Genomic DNA, 25,071 nt, shown 5'->3' with positions numbered 1-25,071 from the left:
AAGGAGAAAATATAGGGGAAAAACTTATGATTCAGAATGTTAGCTGAAGTACGTCTTATCACATATAATGTGAAGATATCCTTGAAGCCGGCCCGTTGTGCGAGGTTCCTCATTGAGTTATTGAAAGCTTGGTAAGTCAATGCCTCGACTTTCTCAGAGGATTTCATCGTTCGATTATTCCGGAACAAAGGCTTATCCAAAATACTTTCTTTAAAAGGAATATCGATGTACTTTGCGGTACATATCTTAGGATCATATAATTCCTCAATATTTTTTATATTTGCAAAAGCATCATCAGCAAAAGCTAAAGCAAGGAACAATGTGACCGGACACATTTCCCTGGATGTGAGATCCTCAAATATCTGTTGCTTGTATCTAGTATGTATGTTAGAGGATGTATTTCAAAGGGAAGGCATGTTACTTACACCTCTCCATCATCCCCCCGCTCATTTTTTCTGAGGTTGAACGTGAGCAGCAGGCTCATGAGGGGGCGGCCACCATCTGGATTTTGTAGCAAAGTGAATTTGATATCCTTCGGAAAAAGTCAGCTACGAAAGTTTCAAAAGAATCCAAACTCTATTGTACCTTATACAACATAGCTTGCCCAGTCATGTAATATGCATGTGATTCAATGATGGCACCGGGGCGTGCGGCAGTATAGACAAGTATCAAGACCAACAAAGCAATTTGAATCCTAGCTCGTTCTGTTGACCTCCTGGGATCTTGGCAGCATATGCATGTATATTGCATGATGCATATAAGGAGCAAACAAAACTCAACTTTTAATTTATTCTTTCCTTTTTGGTATACTGTTTGTTTGCTTTCAATATTTTGATTTCAAAGCACTTTAATTCCGAAGGCCGAATACCTAACCTATTCCTTCATTTTTTGAATATATGCTCGCAGCTTAACTGCTTAGCTAGAGAATCAATCAATTCAATCTGATGCTCTTTCTAGTCTCAAGAAACCCAACAATAACCGTCCTTTTTCATCCTTACTATCGTCTCGTGCTCATCTGCCTCCCGCCGAACGCGCTTCCCTTTAGGTCCTACTAGGCGTACTTCGGAATGTAGAATACTGCAAGAGCTCTAGGTCTGCGCAAATGTATCAGCACCTAATGCTTCTGCAATAACAGGCAGATGCAGATGCCCCGGTACATGTTGCAACTGGAATTCGAGAGTGTATGTGGTATCATTCCCAATTATGGTACGTTTTAGAAAACCTTGAAACGGGCATTCTCGATACTCGGTAGTGGTTGCCGGCTTTGCACATATGGGATTCACAGAGGATGGTGGTGGATAGCAGTGATTACCATCGCTGATCGCTGGTGAATGCCCACCAAAGTTTGATGTGGAGGAGTCGATCATGGTAGATGGAGCAGTGAAGGATGAACTGGTGATGTGACGCGGCAAGAGACGACCTTCTCCACCATTACGTCGGGATGAGGTTTGCTCGTTGTTGGTAGAAAGTGAGCGAGTTCTTCGTTGATTTGCAAGTCGCGCATCGCCATTGCTCTCGCCATCCCTCTCAATACCGGTTTCGGAAAGATGTCGCCGCTTTCTACCTCCCTGTTGCTCATTATTCCCCCCCTCCTTTATCGATCCTACAGCTATGTCACTGTACTGCTGAAGGAAGTATGGTGAGGATATAAGCCCAAGTTTCTCAGGGTCACTGTAGCTGGAATCGCTCTTGTCTTGATCGCGAAGAGTCAAAGGACACGATGGCTCAATTGAGTAGTCCATAGGAGGGGAATGGGAGCCACCCGCTGAGAAATTCTCTTGCTCATCTGGATTTGATTTATCGTCTTCCAACATTAGAGTATCTGCATATAGTTAGGAGGTTGTCTATCATCGTAATCAAGAGCATATATACCCTGAGTGTTATAGCCATTTTGTAGTTCTTCTATCAAGGTTTCCTGATACAAACGAGGATCAAGGACTGTCTCAATTGATGAAGAATCGCCATCATATATTCTCGGCGAAGCTATCTTATCCTCCCAGATTTTGGTTTCCAGGTTTGAGCCCTCTCCTGTATTCGCTCGTGATATACTATCTAATGTAGGGAGATCGATGTTGTAGTCATTATCGGCAACGTTTTCTTTGTTGCTATTCCCTGTATAGAAAAACATTAACCATTATTAGTAGGGAAAAAGAATATCTTAGGATCTTATTTTGGGCATGCATACCTTGAAGTTTTGAGCCTGAATCATTACCATCATTTGATCTCTGAGTATCGTCAAATAATCTTCGATCTGGCACAATATGCTGCTCCTCGACGGGAAAGCTATGCTTCTGAGTGGTTGCCCTCCTGGAACGCGGAGCAGTGGGCACATAGGTATTATATTTGCCAATGAAAATCACGGGTAACTCTTGAGTTTAATGTGATGGAGATGGTAAAGTTTTACGAATGCTATGGTTTGGGTCGGTATCTTGAATGCTATGAATGAATCCACCTTGTGCATACTTGCATCCCTTCACCCACGCCTGCCAATGGATCCAAAAGCCGAGATCCTTTTGGAATTGTCAATACCTTGCTCAAAAGGTCCATCTGCTTAATCAGAACCTAGAACAGTTTTTTCTTCTCCCATGCTCATTAATCCAGAACAGTTTTTTCTTCTCCAATGCTCATTGATGGCATAAACCCACTCTTTTATAAATTTATATAAGAATAACAAACCAAGCCAAAGAACCAAAATTGCCACTACAGAAAGACAAATGATACTAAACCATTGGCAAAACTGCTCAAAAGATTTCCACTGCTTAGTCACATCAAAGTTAATCGCCATAGAAACCTGCATCGCACTCAGCACCACTGAAACTATCGCGAATACAAAAAGTAAAGGCCCATAGAACGAAGCGAAATAGTCGGAGTATTGTGTACGAACACGGTGGAAGCTGAACTTCTTTAAGAAGATTTTCGAATACAGATTGAGTCTTGTGAGTCGAATCTCGCCATAAGCATATCGTCCAGAAACGTCGATATCAGGAAGGTTTTCCAAAGATGCGATAAAATCGCAGAATTTTAGAAAGGTAATATCAGGAGGGATTAATTGAAGTTTATCATCGATAGCTATACGAAAATCGGATTCATATTTGATGAGATAGATGTATGTTCTGAGATATCCTAGAACTGCTTTCTGAAGAGTAATCTGCTCTGGTGAAGAGTGGCGATTGATGCAAAGATAGGCCTCCCAAAAATAGTGGGATAAAAGGTATTTTGGGAGTGGTTTGATAAATATGCGGTCGTGATACCACACTAAATGCAGTCGTGGATCTTCAGTGATAACGATATCGCGACCTTTGACCTTTTGGCGATGTAGTGGAGAGATGCTTTTACTGTCATGCTTTGACATCATCCATAGATATGGAGAGATACTCTCTAGGTCTTTTAGAAGAAACTCTTGTTTGAGAAAATCATCAACTTTTGCATACTGATTTATATAGATGCGTGGTTGACCTGGTAGGCGTATTGTTGATATTGCAGGCGCTGTTGGACTTGCTATAATGTCAAGCTCATCGTTGAGCTGATCAGCTTTCGCAAATGGTGGTTCTTGCATTGAAATGATCAAGGGTTGTTTGTTTTGGAAAATACAGATTATTATAAGAGGAAACGATCGATTCATTTGGATTAATACATTACTTAAATAAAATCCAAGAAGTGGTACGAGACGAGGTAGTATTGGAAGAACCACTCGTTGTAATACGTGGAATATACAAGTACCGCTGAATAGTCTCAGATGAAAGTTTACATGCATCGAAAGGCTATCTTCTTGCCAGCCCATACATGAGAATTCAACATAAACTGTAAGGCTACCCCTTCACACCCAACCAATTTCTGCTCAGTCACGGCGCTTCTGAGGATAAGAGTATTTTGATATTTTTTACCCGTGGCCAATTATCTCTATTCCCCCCCCACCACGATGATGAAGCTTGTTAAAGGCATACCTAGGCAAGATTTTGAATAGTTTTATCAAAACAAATCCACTCCCTCCCTCATTCCTTCACCAACTCATGCAATCAATAATCCTTTTTTTTCAAAACGACAACTAACAATAATGGATATCAAACTAACAAAAGAGCTTTTATATGCAATGGCTCTTATCATTGTCGCTAATATCTATTTCGCATTTACTATGGCATCAACTGCGAAAACCACGAAGAACAAAGAAGTCTCGGAAGCCAAGGAGACCACAAAGATAAATCCGCGACCGAAAAAGCTCAAATGTTTTCGCATTCAAGGAATACCGATCGGAAAAACGAAAGAATCTTTGGAAAAAGAGCTTAGAGACAGTTTACCAATGTATAAATCCGATTGCTATCTGACGTTAGCAAATTCATCTTCCTCCAAGTCGATGGCAACGCTTAATTCATTTGAAAATCCGGGGAAATTTTTGCCAACGTATTATACCGTCGATGACAATTTCCTTGGAATCACTCCTCTTTTTGAAGGCGATAACGCATCCGTTGAGTAAGTTAAATATATATTGATATCAGGAGCAATAGTAATTAATATATAATAGCATCATTTCTATCCCAGGTCTAGGTAGCCATCCAATCGGCTCGTTCAAAGGAAAAGATGGTCTCTGGATTCGCGAGTTTCTTCCTGAAGATTTACCATCTGCTCGGATTCTGGCTTATGGATACGATACATCAATTCTGGATAGAAATGCAAAACTGTCTATTTCTGATCTAGCAAAAGCATTTCTCAGTTCGATCAGAGCGTTTCGCTCAGCCACTAAGGTTATAATCACAATTACATATATACATTTTTTATGCTAATAATGAATCTGTAGACAAGCCAAAGACCCATTATTTTCGTAGCTCATAGCCTTGGAGGTTTGCTAGTCAAAGAAGTTCGTCTTCTATATTCCGCATTGAAGCCTTGCAAACTAATAAATGGACTCTAGGCATTATATATAGCTCTGATGGGCAGTGAGAACCCCGAAAACCGTGATTTTTTCAAATCATCTTACGGTTTAATGTTCTTTGGGGTTCCTAACTTAGGGCTTAACAACAAATCCCTCATGCAGATTGTAGCCGGAGGACTTAACGAACAAATGATTAAGGATCTCCAAGTGAATGACGAAGATCATGAACCAACTCAGTTCTTAAGCACGATTAAACAGAAATTTAAACAATGCTGCAGGGAAGGTCAGTTTCAGATAAGATCTTATTACGAGTTGAGGGAGACTCAGATGGTTAGAAAGGTATGTTTAAAGTCTCCCTTGATGCAAGACAATTCCTGATGTCTTTTGATAGTTGGACAATGGATTGTTGGTGAAGGATGGACCGCTTTGCTACATGGTTTCGAAGAATTCGGCTTGTCAAATCGGCTTCAATGACAACTTTTGCTACGAAGAGGGACTCCTTAGAGATCATTCAGATCTGGTCAAATTCTCTAATCAGTATGATGATGATTACAAGCGAGTACTTGATTCATTAAAAGGGCTTGTTGATAAAGCGCCTAATATTGCTGAAGCAAGGTTTGCTTCAATTAAAAGTATGTGATTCTTAGATCATATATTATTAGGCTATCAAATCTAATTTTCCAAGACCTCTCTGCAGATGAAAAGTGCCATTGGGATGACCTAAATGATCCTCCTTATACAAGTTTCAAGGAGTCAAATAAAGTACAAACAGCAGTTAAGGGAACTCTACAATGGTTGATCGATGATCAAACATTGCCAGATGAAAACTGCACTGATGGTCTTCAAGCAAAAGACTTTATTAAATGGCGGGACTCTGAGAAATCAAACTTTTTGTTGGTGATCGGAACACCTGGCCAGGGAAAGTCTGTGCTATCTAATTTCGTGGTGGATCATCTCAAAGACCGGATTGACCAACAAAGCTCTAATAGTAAAATTATCTACTATTTTTGCAATATCAAAAACGAAGAAAGGTTTCGAACAGCATCAGCCATTTTTCGGTCTCTCATTGTTCAACTTTGCGAAGATCAAAGATTATACCAAAGGCTTCCACAAAATTTAAAGGATACATCCAAAAAATTCGCCACAGAATCGTTTGCTAAACTTGGGAATATTTTTCATGATATGATCACAAAAAACCCATACGATCGTGTTTACTGCATCATTGATGGACTTGATGTATATAGTACAGATATTGAAGATCTACTTCAATATTTGGATAAACACTTCGCTCTAGAGGAACGCAACATTAATAGAAAGCCTCTTTTTCAACTGTTTTGTACAAGCAGACCAGAATGGGTAACAAGCATTAAATTCTCACACAAGAAGATACTTCGTGCTTCTACAGACGACTTAACGCTCTTCATCAACTTTGAGTTGTCCTTATTCGAAGAGGAAGATGGATTTAGAGATGATATGAAGAAAATCATTACTAAGGCTGCACAAGCAGAAGAGAAAAGAACATTCCTTTGGATAAGTATAGTTCTCCGCGAGCTTCGAAAAATTCCATCACCATCTATCGATGAGATTGAGAACAAAATAAAACAGATTCCATTAGAGCTCGACGCTTTGTACAAGAATCTTGTTCAGAAATTGTTAACAACCCCAAAATACGGGGTAATATTAGCTTGGATAACATATGCAGTACGTCCACTACATTTTCGGGAACTGGAAGATGCTCTTGCTGTTAGTATGACGAAAGGCGCGAGAAGTTTAAAAGATTGCGAAAAAAAAAGAATCGTTTTAAATTCTAAAGTTATTCAAACAAATCTAGGCAGCTTGATAGATGTCATTGGCCCGAACCCTTTTCTAATCCATCAAACATTACGAGATTTTCTGAAAAGATCGGGCATATTGGAAAAAGCAGAGATATTGGATCAATTTAAACGACCGGGAATTCTCCTCGCCAATACCTGTATATCTTATCTGCATTTTGAGGATATTGTGGAATCAAGAACGGGAGATGAGGACGACTTCCTTTCCTACGCCGCAAACTACTGGTATGAACATATTGATACATTAGAAGAAGCGCAAGACAATATAGAACAACTGGAATCTGTGTTAAATGCAAAAGGTCAGGCGCTCTGGGTGAGTAGAAACAAAAATCATAATTTGCTACACAAAACGATACCGATATCGATTTGGACTATTGCAATTTTAATTGATAAGGAATGGCTAGCAAAAGTCGTCACAAGTACGATCCCCAACAGATTAACAGAAGAGTTAGGTGATAGTTATATTGTTCCTGCTGCTAAGTCAAGCATAAACGTATTTCGAGAATTGCTAAATTGGCCATATTCAGAGAGAGTATTAATTACGGAAGAGGTGGTGAAGGCAGCAGCAGGGAATCTGTGGAGTGGAAAGGAGGTGATGATGCTTTTGCTTGATAAACGAGGGGCAGATGTAGTCATTACGGAAGAGGTGGTGAAGGCAGCAGCGGAGAATTGGGAGAGTGGAACGAAGGTGATGATGCTTTTGCTTGAAAAACGAGGGGCAGATATGGTAATCACTGAAAAGATGGTGAAGATAATAGCAGGTCAATGTGAAAAAGAGGTGATGATGCTTTTGCTTGAGAAACGAGGGGCAGATGTGATCATTACGGAAGAGGTGGTGAAGGCAGCAGCGTGGAATGAAGAGAGTGGAAAAGAGGTAATGATGCTTTTGCTTGAGAAACGAGGGGCAGATATGGTAATCACTGAAGAGATAGTGGAGATAATAGCAGGTCAATGTGAAAAAGAGGTGATGATGCTTTTGCTTGAGAAACGAGGGGCAGATATGGTAATCACTGAAGAGATAGTGGAGATAATAGCAGGTCGATATGAAAAAGAGGTGATGATATTTTTGCTTGATAAACGAGGGGCAGATGTGGTTATTACGGAAGAGGTGGTGAAGGCAGCAGCAGGGAATTTTTGGAGTGGAAAGGAGGTGATGATGCTTTTGCTTGAGAAACGAGGGGCAGATGTGGTAATTACGGAAGAGGTGATGAAGGCAGCAGCGGGGAATTTGGAGAGTGGAAAGGAGGTGATGATGCTTTTGCTTGAGAAACGAGGGGCAGATATGGTAATCACTGAAGAGATAGTGGAGATAATAGCAGGTCGATATGAAAAAGAGGTGATGATATTTTTGCTTGATAAACGAGGGGTAGATGTGGTTATTACGGAAGAGATGGTGAAGGCAGCAGTTGGGAATAAATATAGTGGAGAAAAGGTGATGATATTTTTGCTTGATAAACGAGGGGTAGATGTGGTTATTACGGAAGAGGTGGTGAAGGCAGCAGCTGGGAATAAATATAGTGGAGAAAAGGTGATGATGCTTTTGCTTGAGAAACGAGGGGCAGATGTGGTCATTACGGAAGAGGTGGTGAAGGCAGCAGCTGGGAATAAATATAGTGGAGAAAAGGTGATGATGCTTTTGCTTGAGAAACGAGGGGCAGATGTGGTCATTACGGAAGAGGTGGTGAAGGCAGCAGCTGGGAATAAATATAGTGGAGAAAAGGTGATGATGCTTTTGCTTGATAAATGAGGTGCAGATGTGGTCATTACAGAAGAGGTAGTGAAGGCCGCCGCTACATGTGGGCAAGAACAAGTTCTATATATCATCGATACACATCTCAAGATGCTACCATATCAGGAAAAGTGGTTCATGATTGCTCAATTCTACAACGCAGCCAAACTTGGACAAAAAATAAAATTCAAAGATTGTTAAAAAGAGGGGTTGAATCGGATCTTTTAAACCCTAGAAAGGTGACACCTCTCTGTATCGCTGCTACAAATGGTCATATGGAGGTAATCCGATTATTCCTTGAGACGAAATCCGTCAACGTCAATGTCACTTGTGTTTCCGGACGATCACTTATCTTCTATGCAGCTGCAAATGGGCATGAAGAGATTGTGAAGCTCTTATTGAATGCCGAGGCAGATCCGACCTTTATAGATACTGAAGGCGAAACTGCGCTTTTGGTTTCTAAGCGATATGGATATTATAGGATCGTGGATATATTAAGTGCTTGGAAGTAAACCCAAAGCTTCTTTTGAGAGTATATCGATAATTAGTATTATCTACAATCAAAGCAAGATGGTTGAGACCATAAAGAGTTACCGGCGAGCACTTAATGTATGAGGTCCTGAATGTTGTACCGTGACCACGAAAGCTATAATCTACTGTTGACCTACTGGAATCCTGATAGTATATATAGCATGCTGTATGCAGAGAGCAAAAAACCTCAATTTTCAATTTACTCCTTCCATTTAAGATATATTGTTGTTATCAATATTTTGATTTCAAAGCACTCTTAATGTTACGAGGTTTGCCGTCTAGATCACGTGGAAGTGTTCTAGGCTCTCGAGGTGGTTTATAATTAGGCGTCAAGCAGGGACTCAAGGTAATATCAATGGTTGCAATTCGTAACTAATAGTAGAATATACTAAATGATTGATCTTGAGCACGAAGCTCTACAATAAGGAATCCTTTCTAGCTATATAGATCTTCGTATTGTACGTCCCATTGCTCCCATTTGATTGGAATCGATGGGACCGGTGGGAATCCTTCCCATCGCTCCCACTGAGCTTATATCGATGGGACTGGGTGGGAATTACATCATATGATTACTCAATCATATAATATAATGGTTCTTACCGAAATGGATTTACCACTAACAGACTTTGTGCACATTTGATCCCCACATGACCTTAATCCCATACTAAATCGATCAAATCGTATCTCGTAAGCACACAATCGGTTATTTGTAAGATCCGTGGTTGTAACAAAGAGGTCTCTCTCGTGGTTGTAACAAAGAGGTCTCTCTCGTGGTTGTAACAAAGAGGTCTCTAAACAACAAAAAAAAATCGACACGTTTCCTCTTTTCGAAGAGAAACCGACTATATCTATACTGTCTACTCCAAACGATCTCCTCTCCGCAAAGCGCTGCCCTTTGGGCACCGCAACAAGGTCAATCATGGCCCCATCCCCCCCCGACGGCCCCCTCCAGAAGGCTCTAGCGGAATCTGTAGCAGCAGCTTCCATCAGAGCCTCTGAAGGACAGTCCCTATTTGATCCTATCGCAAAGTTCTTGGATCAACACCGCACCAACAATCAAGGCCCCCCCAAACACTTAAAGGAAGCCCTGGCCCAACTCAGCGACGAACTCGCAACAGTGGCTACAACACACTTCAAAGCATTTATCACAGGCTCAACCCCGATCAAGCCACATATACACAAAAATGCCTCTGCATCGAACAGCACCCCGATCACAAAGCCTACATATGCCAAAGCTGCTGCCTCAACTACCTCAAAGATCTTCAGCCAGCCTTCAGCCACAAAGACCAAAAGCATTCAAAAACTCTCCGAGGACAACAGACTCTTCGTCCGACTCCCTCTAGCCCACCCGGCAAGAGATATGCATGTCTATGCTATCTACACGAGCCTCAAAACCAAACTAGGAATACATGGAAAAGCTCTTCAGGAAATACAGCAAACGAAGTCCGGCCTGGCCTTATGCCCAAACAGACCCGAATCCCTCTCAATCCTCGAATCCCAGATTCAAACCATCTCCAACTTCTTCACCTCCCCTTCTGGCACGGTCAAAGTAGAGCGAAACGCTCAATGGCTCTCATACCGTATCTCCAACGTCCCCAGACGCATAGGCCTCTTCGAAAATGACCAATATACAACAGGAGATGTGGATTCACACATGTTAAAACTGGCCATTAAAGAACTGACAGGTGTCACCCCACTTCTGGTAGCGGAAACACCGAACAGCACTATCACTCCGTCCAGTTCAACCTGCGATTGGTTCGTCAACTTTCCAAACGAGACCAATCCATCCCAAATCCCGAAGTTCATGCGACTCTTCGGGGTAACCACCACAACCCGATTGCTGCCCCGCAAGAATAAAATCATACAATGCGACAAATGCTGGAACTGGCATAACCCAAGAACCTGTGCTAGACCTAGCAAATGCCGCTTATGCGGCTCCACAGAACATAAAACATTCGCTCATTCGAACAGATGCGATACACAAGGGGAACACACCTGCCCTCCCCGATGCCTACATTGCCACGGCCCCCACGCAGCCGATGACCACAGATGCCCTCTTTTCGCCGGCAAAGGCCGACAACTCACCAAAGAACAGAAAATCGAAATCAGAAAATCAGGTTTTCTTGCCACCACCAAAGCCAGAAAAGACGATGGATGCATTGCAGGCAACCGGAAACACTTCGGCAACAACACCGACATTATGGAGACAATAGAGACCCAACCTATCTCCAGACCGGTCACTCCCCCAGTCCAACCCACACCAACAGCCCCCCCCTCTACCACCCGCTCCACCCGATACGTCACCCCAGGACCTATCGATATCTTCCGCTCCATAAATCATAATGAATAGACAACAACTATCCGTCTTCCAACTGAACACAGGCAGAAGCGCTGAGGCACATGATATTGCACTCGCTACAGCATACAACGAAAAGTCCGACATCATAATGATACAAGAACCATACATCTCGAAAGACCTCTCCCGCCGAATCACCAAATGGCACCCAGCATACCAATGCTACTCCCCAACAGACAACTGGCTTGAGCATGGTAGACCCAGAGTGATCTCCTACATCCGCAAAGACCTAGACATCATTATCACCCAACTCAAACCCCCTCACATTGACCCATATGCCCTTTCAGATCTCCTCATCCTCCAACTAAAAACTGAGACCAATTACTCAGTCACCATCTTCAATATATATAACAGCCCCCGCGGTTCTCCAACCCGCCCCCAGAATACCACCCAAACCCTCATCGACACCCCAGACACCTACCTTCAAGGGAACACCTTCCTCTGTGGGGACTTCAACCTCCCACACCGGAACTGGCAACCTAGCTATACAGGAAACCTCTCTCCTGCCTCTATCCCCTTCAACAAATGGCTCGAAGAACACCAATTAGTATTCTCATCCGAGCTAGATAAACCTACCCACTCTATAGGCAATGTTCTGGATCTGGCCTTTTGCTCCCACACACTACATCAACAAGGCCTCAATACCCGTGTCGCCTATCACCTTGATGTCACCTCGGACCACACTCCCCTCCTTACAAATATCCCATGGATATCCAATACAACGAATACTTTGAAACAGCTTCGTCCTAAAAGCCTCGATCCTACCCTTTTCAAATCCCTCTTAAAAACCAATCTCACAACCCTGAATGCCCCACCTCGAAGCGAAGCAGAACTAGACCAGTTCACCGATGACCTTGTAGACGCCATCCACAAAGCTTATTGTGGCTCTGCCAAAAGAACTACAGGCCAAAACAAAGGCCAACCCTGGTGGAACGATGAATGCAGCAATGCACGCATACAATACCACCGAAATCAGATTGACAAACAACTCTTCAGACAAACCATCCGAAAAGCTAAAAGATCCTTCTACCGCACAAAGATAGACCAGGCCCAACATGCCAAGGACATCTTCGCCATATCTAAATGGCATAAAACCACAGGCTCTTTCCATTCCCCCCCTCTCAAGGACCCCCTTCACCCCAACCGACCCCTTGCAACCGGGACCCCGGAAAAACGAACCATCTTAATAAACAATCTCCTCAAAAGAGATACAGAAGTTGGAGACATCCCTATAGATTGCCCAACTGTCCCTACCAAACAACTCCCTCCCCCAATCATCAATGCTCAAGCGATACAGAACGCAGTCTTGTTGGCAGGCAATACAGCCCCTGGGGCAGACGGACTCCCTACAGCAATCCTCAAAGAAGCCTGGTCTCTGATCGAGCCATTCGTCTCCCAACTTTACTACAGCTGTCTCCACCTCGGATATCACCCGAAATCCTTCCGCAGTGCGATCCTTGCAATCATCCCCAAACCCAATAAGGCCGACCTCTCCTCTCCCAGATCATACAGACCCATCGCCCTACTCTCAGTCCTCGGCAAAGGACTCGAACGATTAATTGCCCGGCAAATGTCCTGGACCTCGATCTCCCATAAAGTCCTTTCCACACACCAATTCGGAGCCCTGCCTCTCAGATCCTCAGTAGACCTCACCACCTGCCTTACCCACGATGTCGAACATGCACTTAACTTAAACGGCTCGGCCTCGTTGCTCACTCTCGATATCAAAGGAGCCTTCGACGCTGTCCTCCCCGGACGCCTGATCCGGAGGCTCCGGGAACAAGGCTGGGCCCCTAACCTCACCAAATGGTTATCCTCCTTCGTAACCCGAAGAACCATCCAAGTTCGCCTAGATGGAACCACAGGCCCCAAAACAAACATTGAATGCGGGCTCCCACAAGGCTCCCCTATATCACCCATTCTCTTTATGTTATACATCGCCCCTATCTTCAAAATGGGGAAGGACACAATCAAATTCGGCTACGCAGACGATGTAGCTATACTAGCAGCCTCGAACTCTCTGGATGATAATGTCACCGAACTCAACGCTACCACACTGGAGATCCTAACCTGGGGCGCCTCAGAAGGCATCACCTTTGATCCCGGCAAATCAGAACTCATCCACTTCTCAAAACGCAGGACTGAACAGAACCCAGATACTACCCCTACAATTACTATGGGAGATCTAACAATCAAAGAACTTGCCAATGGAAAGCCCTATATTAGATGGCTCGGAATCCTCTTCGATAAAAAGTTATCCTTCAAATGGCATACGAAAGAACTAGCTACAAAAGCTATTGTAATAGCCAGAGCTCTTAAATCCCTGGGTAACTCTATAAGAGGAGCCCCTCCCAGACTACTACGGCAAGCCGCTGAAGCATGTGTCCTCAAACGTGCATACTTTGGAGCAGAAACCTGGTGGACAGGTAGAACACAATTCGGAATAAACCACCCTACTAAGGTGGAGGGCCATATCAACCAGTTAAGTAAGGTTACCTTAGAGTGTGCCAGAGCAATCCTGCCAGTATGGAGGACAACCAACATAGCAATACTGCACCGTGAATCAGGACTCCGCCCGCCTGAAATTGAACTGGACGACCTAGCTCGCGCTTCAACAGTTAGAACCAGAAGACTGGACCCCTACCACCCTCTCGCCTGGAGAGCTAAATGGATCCAAGAGGACCCCGGCTCTTTCAAGACCCGTTTCGCCTGCCGTATCCTATCTCTTCCGCCCTCGGAACAGATCGATCCCCTATCAGCCCCTAAATGGCTAGAATATGAATCAAGAGCAGAAATAATGAAGCGTATTCACAGCCCCAATGGCCGTACCAAACAGGAAGCAGCTACTGAATTCAACGATTTCTATGACCTACTCCCTCGCGAAGATATCGTTATCTTCTCTGACGGGTCTAAACTTGCAAACGGCAACACTGGTGGCGGTTTCGTAGGGTACCAAGACAACCACAAATTCTGCGAAGGGAGCCTTCCACTAGGAAGAATGAAGGAAGTATACGATTCTGAAGCGATCGCAGCTTTCGAAGGCCTCAAGGCCGCTATCTCCTCGATCGAATCGAGAATAGCAACAGATATATACATCTGTCTTGATAATATTGAGGTAGCAGCAAGACTCCTCTCCAAATCTACCGGATCCTCCCAGGACACCTTCTCGGCTTTCCGCCAACTAGCCTCAACCTGGCACAATGGCACAGTCCATATCCGATGGGTCCCTGGTCATAAAGATGTAGCAGGAAACGAAGCGGCTGACAAAGCGGCCAAGGCAGGGGCAGCCCTCCCTCAACCCACAGGGGCCTACTCATATGCAGGACTCAGAAGAGTGACCAAAGGACTCAGGCAAAAAGCAATGAATCAGCTGTGGTCAACAGTGATCCCAACAACCTACAGAGACCTCGAGATCTTTACCTCACCAAGGAACCCAAAAGAACTCTCTCTCCCTAGACCCTTCCTAGGTCGCCTAATAGCTATCCGCTCAGGCCATGGAGACTTCGCATCGTACCACGAACGTTTCCTACATCAAGACGCACAACTGCTTTGCAGATGTGGAGCCCGTAAATCCCCAGTACACTTCTTCTTCTGCAGTATCGCCAAAAGAAACCACCCCCGGCCTAAAGGGAAACCTGCCGATATTCTTCCGTTCCTCTGCGGTACCTACGAAGGTGCTGAGGTATTAGCAAACTGGACGAAAGCGAACGGATTCTATACCAACATATGTCCCCTCCACCTCCCTCCCCCCCCAATCTTAAAGGGCCCCATTCACTCGCTGTGAGACCCCAGGTCGCAGAGCTACCCTAACAGACAATCAAAATTGACCATAAAACCTGTATTTCCTTTGTAAGAAAAAAAAAAAAAAAAAAGCTTATATAATCAATTGTGGAGGCGCTAAGAAGGTCATGGGGTTTTAGGCGGACCGGCTGCAGCTCGGCAGAATTCATACTAAGTAATCCCTCCACCAATAGGAAGGATTAATTTCTCATCAAGATCACGGCAGCTATGGGAATGCGCTCAGGAATCACTACACTCTGTAGAAATAGTATGTATATAACTATTAGAAACCCAGGAGTAACTCCCTGGCGGCCTTTGCCCCAAGAGGGGATGTCATGAGAATGGGGGGGCTTCGCCCCCTCGGCCTCTAGGGCCGTTAAATAATAACACACACACACACAAAGAGGTCTCTAAACGTACAATATTACTACTACTATTACTGTCATTACTAGATATTATAATTCACTCAATTATATAAAGAATAAGTATTTTAGACCTTCAGCGAATCTATTGTTGTTTTTCACTTGTACAGCATAAGAAAAAACTCATTGAATATAAGCTACAAAAAAATAAGGATTAAACTAGATAACCCAATCTTTAAACCTGTTACTGGTGGAACCGGCCAAATGTGACCAAAAGGGTGTTTATAGACCAGCAATTGTATTTAACTTAGAATCTACAGGTGAAGAGCACCTGTAGATGGGGATAGCTACTCTATATATGCACAAATGAATGGCCTAGCGGCACACTGGTGTGTACGACGGCTTCTGGCCTCGTATCATATGACCACATACGAAGTCATGTGATCCCTTCGATCCCTTCGGTAAAGGGATCGAAGGGACCGAAGGAACGATAGGCATGAAGGTCTATATAATCAAGATGAATTTCCTTTGTATAGAGCTTCGTGCTCAAGATCAATCATTTAGTATACTCTACTATTAGTTACGAATTGCATTATTGTCATTACTTTAAATCCCTGCTTGACGCCTAGTTATAAACCACCTCGAGAGCCTAGAGCACTTCCACGTGATCTAGACGGCAAACCTCGTAACACTAAGTTCTACGGAAGTGCGAAGCTCTCCTACAGAGAGCTTCTCAATCTAGTCCTAATAGGACTAGTGCCCTATGCACGTGCTACGCAGGAACCATTCACTTTAACAATTTTCAAGATTTTCAAATTTGTATATAAATCTTATACAAATTAAAAATCGTAATTTCAATCAATAAAATTGTAAAAAATCAGAAAATTTCGGATTTATTAATATCTGTGTAATAAATTTATAATTCAAATTTTATCAAATTATATTTATTGATTGTAAAGTTATTAATAGGTGAAAATCACGATTTTTGATGTAAAAAGGTGGCTGGAATTAGAGGTGGCCAGAAAGTAGGGTATTAGACTTAAAACTTTGTTTGTTGCGATATATATGTGGTATACAAGAGTTGCTGTAAAGGAGAGTACTCTTTATTTTTTGAGAGGCTTCTTTGAATTCGAACCGTTTATGAAGACTCCGTCGTCCGCAATTAAAAATTCCTGAATGGTTTATGATGCCAACGTGGTCATGGGCATTGATTGTGAGTGGAAATATCGAGGAGTTTAAAAACTGGCTCGAATTTAGGGAAAAGCAAGAAAATGTCGATTAAGAATGGGGATGTAGATGTCTGGTAACTATAATAATACCTATAGGAACATATATCAGACATATATCACGTACAGAACACTTGTTGAAGGATCCAGTGGGTTGGAAAGAGCATTTATGTTGGAGCGAGTCAAAGAGGAGGTTGATCACATCGGAGCCAGTAGTAACTTCAGAGGAATTGGACTTACCACTTATAGGCTCCACGAGAAGGGTTCATTTATAGCGGTCAAGAAATGACTTTACTTCTCACTATTTCTTTTATGAGTCAAGGCATCCAATAATACTCCAGATTATATTTCAGCAATGAACTTGACTGGGTCCACTTGAAATATTAACATCAACTAAGATATTGAATTATATTTTGAAGATTCAAAGAAGTTCGACCATTGAAAGCTTAAATCTAGTTAGTGTACCAGTTCCAACTAATTACCCGATACTCTAATAGTAGTTGGAATGAGTGAGCTCGATATATTTTGATAGATAACCTCGGGCTCGTTTCTCCGATATATTCATAGACCTTTTCACTCTCTTTATTATTTCCCCTTGTTTGAAACATAGATCTCGTCTGCAACCAAATTTAACCAATTTTAAATTCATGGATGCACTTCACTCTTACTTACCCTGGAACAATCTGTGTAGCATTATATATAGATATAGTAGACAAAAACATTTCTTTCCCATTTCCAATCCTCTTCTCTCCCTCGCGCGACCATCTTCCCGTTCTCGGGTTATTCATCCCTAGACCCCAAAAAGGCGCAAAGGTTAGTTAGGTACTTACTTATCTACCTACTACCTACCTACCTACTTACTCACTTACAATAAATAGCCAGTCTGAACTGAACCACTGACAGCAAAAATGTAATCCCAGGAGACGAAAACGACAAAATGATTGATGACCAGACTGGGGCACGATCCCAGGACCTTGTCCGTATTTTAACAATATTGTTAAGGACACGTGATAACCAACTACACCATCCGGCCTTCTTTAGATGGTTCAGAGTCAAGTGAATTCAATATATATATTCGATTGAAAGAAATGTGAAGAAAAAATTTAGATGGGTGGGCGTCGATTGGACCGGGATTAGGGAGGGCATCGGTTCTTTTTGACAGTGGAGACTCGAAAGGGGGGGCTTCTCGCCAATGCGGTGGAGCAATTCCACCTGAAAAAGGAAAAAAGAAAAAAAGACCATGTCGAGGTTGACCTCAACTCGCAGAATGCGGCTTCTGTGGATCGAACACAGTGCCTCCAGATTAATGTACCGAAGTTAACTTCAGTCTGGCGCTCTCCCAAGTGAGCTAAAGCCGCTTGAGTGTTCGTGTTGTATGAATAAATAATGGTTGTAATTCCATATATATCTTAATTCAAAAAATACAAAGACCATTGACTACAGTTCTTTCTAACCCTTTGTTTTTCCTTCTTGTTATAAGATAGCTAGCAAAGTCTCCGAACTTCCCTTCAACATTCGGAATTCTAGGAAAGTTGCCCTCAAGTAGTTGTCCTCTTAGTTTTAATTCATCATCAGACAAAATTGTAAGTCCATTTGTATAAATTTCTCTCGTACAGTCCGCCACTTTCTCCGCAGCTTGATACCCAACCTTGGCACCATAAGTGCGTCAATATCTGTTGACCTCCTGGGATCTTGGCAGCATATGCATATATAGTACATATGCATATAAGGAGCAAACAAAACTCAACTTTTAATTCATTCTTTCCTTTTTGGTATACTGTTTGTTTGCTTTCAATATTTTGATTTCAAAGCACTTTAATTCCGAAGGCCGAATACCCAACCTATTCCTTCATTTTTTGAATATATGCTCGCAGCTTAACTGCTTAGCTAGAGAATAAAATCAATTCAATCTGATGCTCTTTCTAGTCTCAAGAAACCCAACAATATCCCAGTGCCCCCTTTGATCTTTTCGCCCTCCTCTCTTTATCTTTCACATCCACCACCTCTTCAGCATCATCATCTATATCCACCACCGATTTTGGTTATGGCTGTGACGCCTCACACCTTCGGGTCACGTGGCATGCCCCGTTTGTATTTAATCACAGGAAAACTCGCTACTCTTGTTTTCCTTCTTCTTTTCTCCTTAGCTGTTGGGTTTCTTGAGACTAGAAAGAGCATCAGATTGAATTCAAATACGACCCTTTCGCGATCGATCTAGATCATAGCTATTAAACCAAATTGATTGCAACTGCCCCCAAGTGATTCTGACCAGTAGTTGTTGTGATACTGTCGTTGGCGCTCCAAACACGAAACTCGCACGAAAATTCGCGTAAAATTTTCACCTCAAACTATCAGAATAAGATCCTCAATATGAATAACTTCAACAATCCATCAATACTCAAGGATACAGCTATGATAGAGGCTTCGGGAGAAGCCTCCATCATACCAAACACGTATCCTACTGTTATTCTAGGTACCCCAACACCCTCAAGCCCTCCCCCGCCTTCTGAAAACCCTCAATTCGAAATCTCTAGCCCTAGTCTACCAACCAATCAGCCAACCAGTTCTGGAAGAAGAGTTGAAGACTTCAATCTACTTAGTGACCCCTTTATTACTCAAGATACAACCAATACTACCTATATATTCAATCAGAATAAGAAACGTGGCCCTACAATGCCCCTTAGCAATCAGAATAAACAACCCAGAATAAAAAACAATCCAACTACACCTAAGGAAGCTATCTTAAAAGCAAGAGATCTTATAGTATTAGCGTCAACTCTTTCTCAATCATGTGATGAGCAATCGAAGCTATTAGATCTCCTAGAGATCTTTAGAGAATATACCGAAAAAGGAAAGCTCACCACCGCCTCCCCAATATCATCACCTCCCAAATCACTCATCTAGAATCCACTACACGGAAAATCGAAACTCAAGCTAAAGCCCTAACCAAAGCTCCCTTGCCAATCAATACACCAACCACTAAATCGACATATGCAGCAATAACAAAAGAAGGAGAATGGAACCTAGTAGGCAAGGGAAAAACTATTAGATCCTCCCCAATAGATAAGAAGATCGAAATCACACAAAGACGCTTAATCCTGATCAAACCAGAGATCACGAACATTACCTCCTTTTCACCTATATCAATTCGAAACCAAATAAACGAAGCATTCCAGAAAACTGGAATTAAAGGCCCGGTTATAGCAGGAGTAACTCTATCGCTGAATAGAAATATAATAATTACTACAAATGCACCTTTCACATCACAACTTCTATTAGAAAAAAAGGCAATCTGGAGTAATCTCATCAAATTCGAAAGAATTCAAAAGGATCAAGAATGGCATAAGGTCATTATTCATAAAATCCCTATAAAAGAATTTTCTGGAACAAGAGGAATGGACCTCATTCTTGAGGAAATCAAAACCTTCAATCCAGAATTCAAGCCCATAGGAACCCCTTTTTGGCTTACACCATCATCAAAAAGAGCTCATCAACGGGAAGGAGCAATAGTGATTGCTTTTGCAACAAAATCAGAAGCAGAGCTAGCCATTCGGAAACGACTATATATCGCTGGCACTAGTACAAGAGTAGAAAAGTTCTACGAATCCAAACCAACTACACAATGCCAAAAATGCCAAGGATTCGGACATCAGGATACACATTGCAGAAGGGATCCCTCTTGTGGACTATGTGGAGGCAAACATATCACATCAGTACATCTATGTGTAGTCTGCAATATCAGAGGAAAGTTCTGCCAACATCTCGCTGCTAAATGCTCGAACTGCCAAGGAAAGCATACAGCAAATTCAAGAACCTGCGAAATCTATCAAGCAATCCAACAAAAAGCAAATAACACCAACTTATGAGTTACACTAATATTCGAATTCTTCAAATAAATCTTAATAAGGGCTCACAAGCTACAGAGAACGTTCTACAGCTTGCAATAGAACTCAATATCGATCTTATTATGATTCAAGAACCTTGGATTATCAAAAATGGAATCGATTACTCAAATTCAAGATCCATTATACACTCTAATTTCATACAAACACTACCAAGATTCGATTCTAACTTTCGACCTCGTACATTACTATACACTTCAAAAACTCTTCAAGCTACAATCAACCTAGCTCCCGATTCCCCAATAGATCCTGATATACAAATCTTTAATTGTCAAAATGGAGATAAAACCTTTCAAATTATCAATATATACAACGAGGCTGATCAAGCTAAAGAGAAAGGTTTCACAATTGAAAGATGTTTATATGATATATCTATCACACAAGAAACTATCCTCCTTGGCGACTTCAATGCCCACCACCCATGGTGGGATCCTTTTTCAAAGAAAAGCGGAAACGCTGATCAATTAGCAGAATGGTTTGAAGATCAGAATCTCATTCTTCTAAACGAGCCCGGAATCAGCACTTTCTATCGAACTAATCTCCTTAATCCAAGTGTCCTTGATCTAACACTAGCGTCAGAAGGAATCTCTCCCCAAATTCACAACTGGCAAACTCTTTCAGATACAGGATCCGACCATGCAGGAATACTATTCGAACTGAAAGGAAAAGAAGACTTAAACGCCCTCAATTCAGAATCAACAACTAGATTCAATACAAAGCTAGCCAACTGGGAAAATTTTGAATCAATACTAAAATTGGAATCCCTGTATTCCCCTATTTTTTCTATTTTAGACACAATAACTTCTACGGAAGAGGACTCACTAAACTTCTTGAAAGAAAGAGACAATTCCCATTCAATTCTAGATCAAGCAGCAAGCGAACTTACAAGGATTATCCAAAAAGCAACAGAAAGGTGTATACCCAAAGTTGTTTCAATCAAAAGAGCTAAACCATGGTGGTCACCCGAGTTGAAAGATCTTCGAAAAGAGCTAGGAAAAGCAAAGCAATCAATCGAATCAAATCGAGAGAACCCTAATCTTAAGGAAGAATATCGAATTGCTAGAAACAAATACTTTCAAGCTATTAAAACAGCAAAAAAGGATCATTGGAATGATTTCCTAGAAAAGGAGGATACACAGACAGTTTTCAAAGCAATGACCTATACCAAAGACTTCCAGGATCAAAGGATACCGGATATTTCATCAGAAAGCTCTTTTGAAGGAAAATGCTCTGCTTTCAGATCGACTTTATTCCCTCCCCCTCCCACTACTCTAAAACCACAATGGGTAGGGTATAAACAATCCAAGAAATGGGAATGGCCCAATCTCTCTCAAATCGAATTAAGTAATGCCTGCTCAGCTAAGATACAAGGAAAGACCCCTGGTCCAGATGGGATCACTCAAGAAATCATTACAAAGGCCTACAAAGCAATCCCACAGATCTTTTTTACTCTTTTCAGCAAACTCCTCAATCTCGGATATCACCCTAAATGCTGGAAACAAGCTACTGGAGCTATTCTAAAGAAAGCCTCAAAACCTGATTACTCACTTCCAAAAGCATATAGAGTGATTGCACTCTTAAACTGTCTGGGAAAAATTAGTGAAAGGATTCTAGCTCAACGATTAGGATATTTAGCGGAAACTACCCACCTTCTACACAAGAGTCAAATAGGAGGCCGCCAAAAGAAATCAGCAATCGATGCTGCACTTCTATTAACAACAGAAATCGAAAGAAACAAGCAAGCTAACAAGAAGACCTCAATATTATTTATGGATATAAAGGGAGCATTCGATCACGTTTCAAAAAATCGACTACTGGATATCTGCAAGAAGTTAAGACTACCGACGAATCTCATCTCCTGGATAGCTTCATTTCTTCAACAAAGACAACTAAAACTATCCTTTAATAACCAAATCGAATCTTTCAAGCCAATTTCGACCGGAATACCACAAGGCAGTCCAATTTCTCCAATTCTCTTCCTTATATACATTAGGGACCTCTTTTTATCCAATTCGATCAAATTTCTTTCCTATATTGATGATATTGCCCTAATCACCAATTCATCTACATGGAAAAAGAATATCAAATCTCTAGAGAGAGCTACAAAACAAATCTACGAACTCAGCTCAAAGAATGCTATTCAATTCGACCTAGCAAAAACAGAGCTAATGCACTTTTCATCATCCAAATTGACGAAAAACTACCCAATCAAACTACCCAATTCGGAAATAATTATACCTCAATCTCTAATTAGATGGTTGGGAATATGGTTCGACCCGAGCCTCAAATTCAATCAACATGTTAATATTCGAATCACACAAGCAAAAGGAGCCTTCCATCGAATGGCCCGATTAGCTAATATCGAAAAGGGCCTCAGTCCGAAAGCTCTTAGACAGTTATATATAGCATGTGTGACCAGTATAGCCGATTACGCATCAGTGATTTGGTGGAGAGGCCAAGCCCATTTCAAGGATATGATGCAATCACTTCAAAATCTAGCTCTTCGAAAGATATTAGGAGTATTCAAAACTGCTCCAATTCCTCCAATGGAAGTAGAAGCAGGCTTAAAACCCTCAAAAATTCGATTAGACTCGAATATTAGGCAATACGCATTCCGTTTAGCTAAACTTTCACCAAATCATCCAATCAATATCGAAAAAGCATCACTAATCCAATATCAAGCCAATTTGGATGCGATCTCTACCCCTCGAAGAAAACGATATAAACCTACTCAACTGGATAAAATCAAAGAATCGATAAACCAGGACTTCAACCCTTCCTCACTCGAAAAGATCATTCATTTTAACTTCCCCCCATGGAAAAGAGAAACCCCCTTCCGAGTTAACATTAGCAATTCGTCAAAAGAAGATGCTGCCATTCTTCATAATATTGTTTTCAAACATAGGGATAAAGATACCACCTATATTTACACTGATGCCTCCTCCACCGAAAAGGGAATAGGTATTGGAGTAGGCATAGTAGCTATACAATCAAATAATCGAATTCTATATCAAGAGCGAAGCAATATTGGTACTAATCAATTAGTATATAATGGAGAGCTTTTTGGAGTTACAAGAGCTATTGAATACGCTAGCTCAATCGCTTATACTGGTCAAAAGTTCAAAATCTACTCGGATAATCAAGCTGGTTTATACCGCTTAAAAACTCCTTCAGATCACCCAGGACAAGCCAATCAGATAAGAGCGATCAAAGCAGCAGAGGTTATCAGAGCAAAAGGAGCCGAAATCTCCTTAAATTGGGTTCCTGGTCATACCTCAGTTGAAGGAAATGAGCTAGCAGATAAGCTAGCCAAGGAAGCAACCACAATACAACCTACCTCGAACGAAACAAGCTTTGGACTACTAGGTATGACTGTCAAAGAATATGCCTCAGATCAATGGCTTGATACTCTCAAACAATACGAACTCAGATCAAACCAATCCCCATCAACTTACTCGAAGCTATTTCCATGGAAAATAGGTTCCAAAATCAAGCTACCAAGCGGAACTACTCGAAATACTGCTAGCGCATTCTTTCAACTCAAATTAGGTCACGGATATATCAAATCCTACTTACATCGTTTCAAACTCACCAATAACAAATGTATATGCAGTAATATTGAGGCACCACAACACCTCCTTATTAGCTGTCCTATATATAAAACAAAAAGAAAAGAGATCTTTAAGAAGATACCATTATCCAAAAACACTATACAATTCCTATTGCATACAAAAATAGGTATCGAATTAGCTATCAAATTTATCAATATCACTAAAATCGCTACAAGGGCATGGCATCTAGCAAGGACTCTTGAACAAGAAGTAATAGAGGAAGGAGTAGTAGTGGAAGAGGAGAGAGGAGGGGAGAATGAAGAAGAAGCAGTTGAGGAAATAAGAGAGGGGTTTGACCTCACAATTTCTTGATTTTCAAAATCTTTTTATTATATGCAATGCGTATAATGAGCGGGCACTGTTCCCCAGCATTTGTTTTCACTTCCCCAATTAGATCATATCCAATATTGTAAATTAAAAAGTTACCCGTTAGGCCCTTAGGGCCTAGCCGTCCTATATAGTCTTGGACTGAAGATGGACGTTAATTAAATCAATCAATCAATCAATCAGATTGAATTGATTTTATTCCCTAGCTAAGCAGTTAAGCTGCGAGCATATATTCAAAAAATGAAGGAATAGGTTGGGTATTCGGCCTTCGGAATTAAAGGGCTTTGAAATCAAAATATTGAAAGCAAACAAACAGTATACCAAAAAGGAAAGAATGAATTAAAAGTTGAGTTTTGTTTGCTCCTTATATGCATCATGCAATATATATGTATATGCTGCCAAGATCCCAGGAGGTCAACAAATTGTGTTCAAATATTCGAGTGCCTTCAAATATTGAAGTGTACTCAAATATTGAAGTATACTTAAACATTAAAGTGTATTCAAATATTGAAATTTACTCAAATATTGAAATGTACTCAAACATATAA

At 41.6% G+C, this 25,071-nt stretch overlaps 5 protein-coding genes and 2 non-coding genes across 7 annotated transcripts; 4 read left to right on the top strand and 3 right to left on the bottom strand.

Annotated features, from left to right (window-relative positions):
- Positions 1-1,041: 1,041 nt before the first annotated feature.
- SS1G_12419 (hypothetical protein) lies at positions 1,042-3,352 on the bottom strand (the record flags this gene model as incomplete). The annotated part of the gene is made up of 4 exons (XM_001586384.1): positions 1,042-1,088; positions 1,340-1,822; positions 1,873-2,112; positions 2,677-3,352. The coding sequence occupies 4 exons, from the start codon at positions 3,350-3,352 to the stop codon at positions 1,042-1,044; spliced, it is 1,446 nt and encodes a 481-aa protein (XP_001586434.1).
- Positions 3,353-4,132: 780 nt separating this feature from the next.
- Positions 4,133-8,446, top strand: SS1G_12418 (hypothetical protein; the record flags this gene model as incomplete). The annotated part of the gene is made up of 6 exons (XM_001586383.1): positions 4,133-4,467; positions 4,804-4,852; positions 4,907-5,206; positions 5,259-5,499; positions 5,565-7,012; positions 7,094-8,446. 6 exons carry the CDS (start codon positions 4,133-4,135, stop codon positions 8,444-8,446), a joined length of 3,726 nt encoding a protein of 1,241 aa, XP_001586433.1.
- Positions 8,447-9,878: 1,432 nt separating this feature from the next.
- SS1G_12417 (hypothetical protein) lies at positions 9,879-15,299 on the top strand (the record flags this gene model as incomplete). The annotated part of the gene is made up of 3 exons (XM_001586382.1): positions 9,879-10,778; positions 11,356-15,095; positions 15,290-15,299. 3 exons carry the CDS (start codon positions 9,879-9,881, stop codon positions 15,297-15,299), a joined length of 4,650 nt encoding a protein of 1,549 aa, XP_001586432.1.
- A 1,344-nt stretch (positions 15,300-16,643) lies between these two features.
- Positions 16,644-16,739, top strand: SS1G_12416 (predicted protein; the record flags this gene model as incomplete). Its single annotated transcript, XM_001586381.1, has 1 exon — positions 16,644-16,739. The coding sequence occupies one exon, from the start codon at positions 16,644-16,646 to the stop codon at positions 16,737-16,739; it is 96 nt and encodes a 31-aa protein (XP_001586431.1).
- Positions 16,740-17,628: 889 nt separating this feature from the next.
- SS1G_14585 lies at positions 17,629-17,716 on the bottom strand. Its single transcript has one exon. It is a non-coding gene; the product is annotated as a tRNA-Val (tRNA).
- Positions 17,717-17,951: 235 nt separating this feature from the next.
- Positions 17,952-18,041, bottom strand: SS1G_14698. Its single transcript has one exon. It is a non-coding gene; the product is annotated as a tRNA-Phe (tRNA).
- A 3,698-nt stretch (positions 18,042-21,739) lies between these two features.
- On the top strand, positions 21,740-24,508 carry SS1G_12414 (hypothetical protein; the record flags this gene model as incomplete). The annotated part of the gene is made up of 1 exon (XM_001586380.1): positions 21,740-24,508. The coding sequence occupies one exon, from the start codon at positions 21,740-21,742 to the stop codon at positions 24,506-24,508; it is 2,769 nt and encodes a 922-aa protein (XP_001586430.1).
- Positions 24,509-25,071: the final 563 nt, after the last annotated feature.

This window comes from Sclerotinia sclerotiorum, genomic scaffold (assembly GCF_000146945.2).
Source record: "Sclerotinia sclerotiorum 1980 UF-70 scaffold_21 genomic scaffold, whole genome shotgun sequence".
In the NCBI taxonomy this organism is placed as follows: domain Eukaryota; kingdom Fungi; phylum Ascomycota; class Leotiomycetes; order Helotiales; family Sclerotiniaceae; genus Sclerotinia; species Sclerotinia sclerotiorum.
This window is presented reverse-complemented; position numbering and strand designations above follow the sequence as displayed.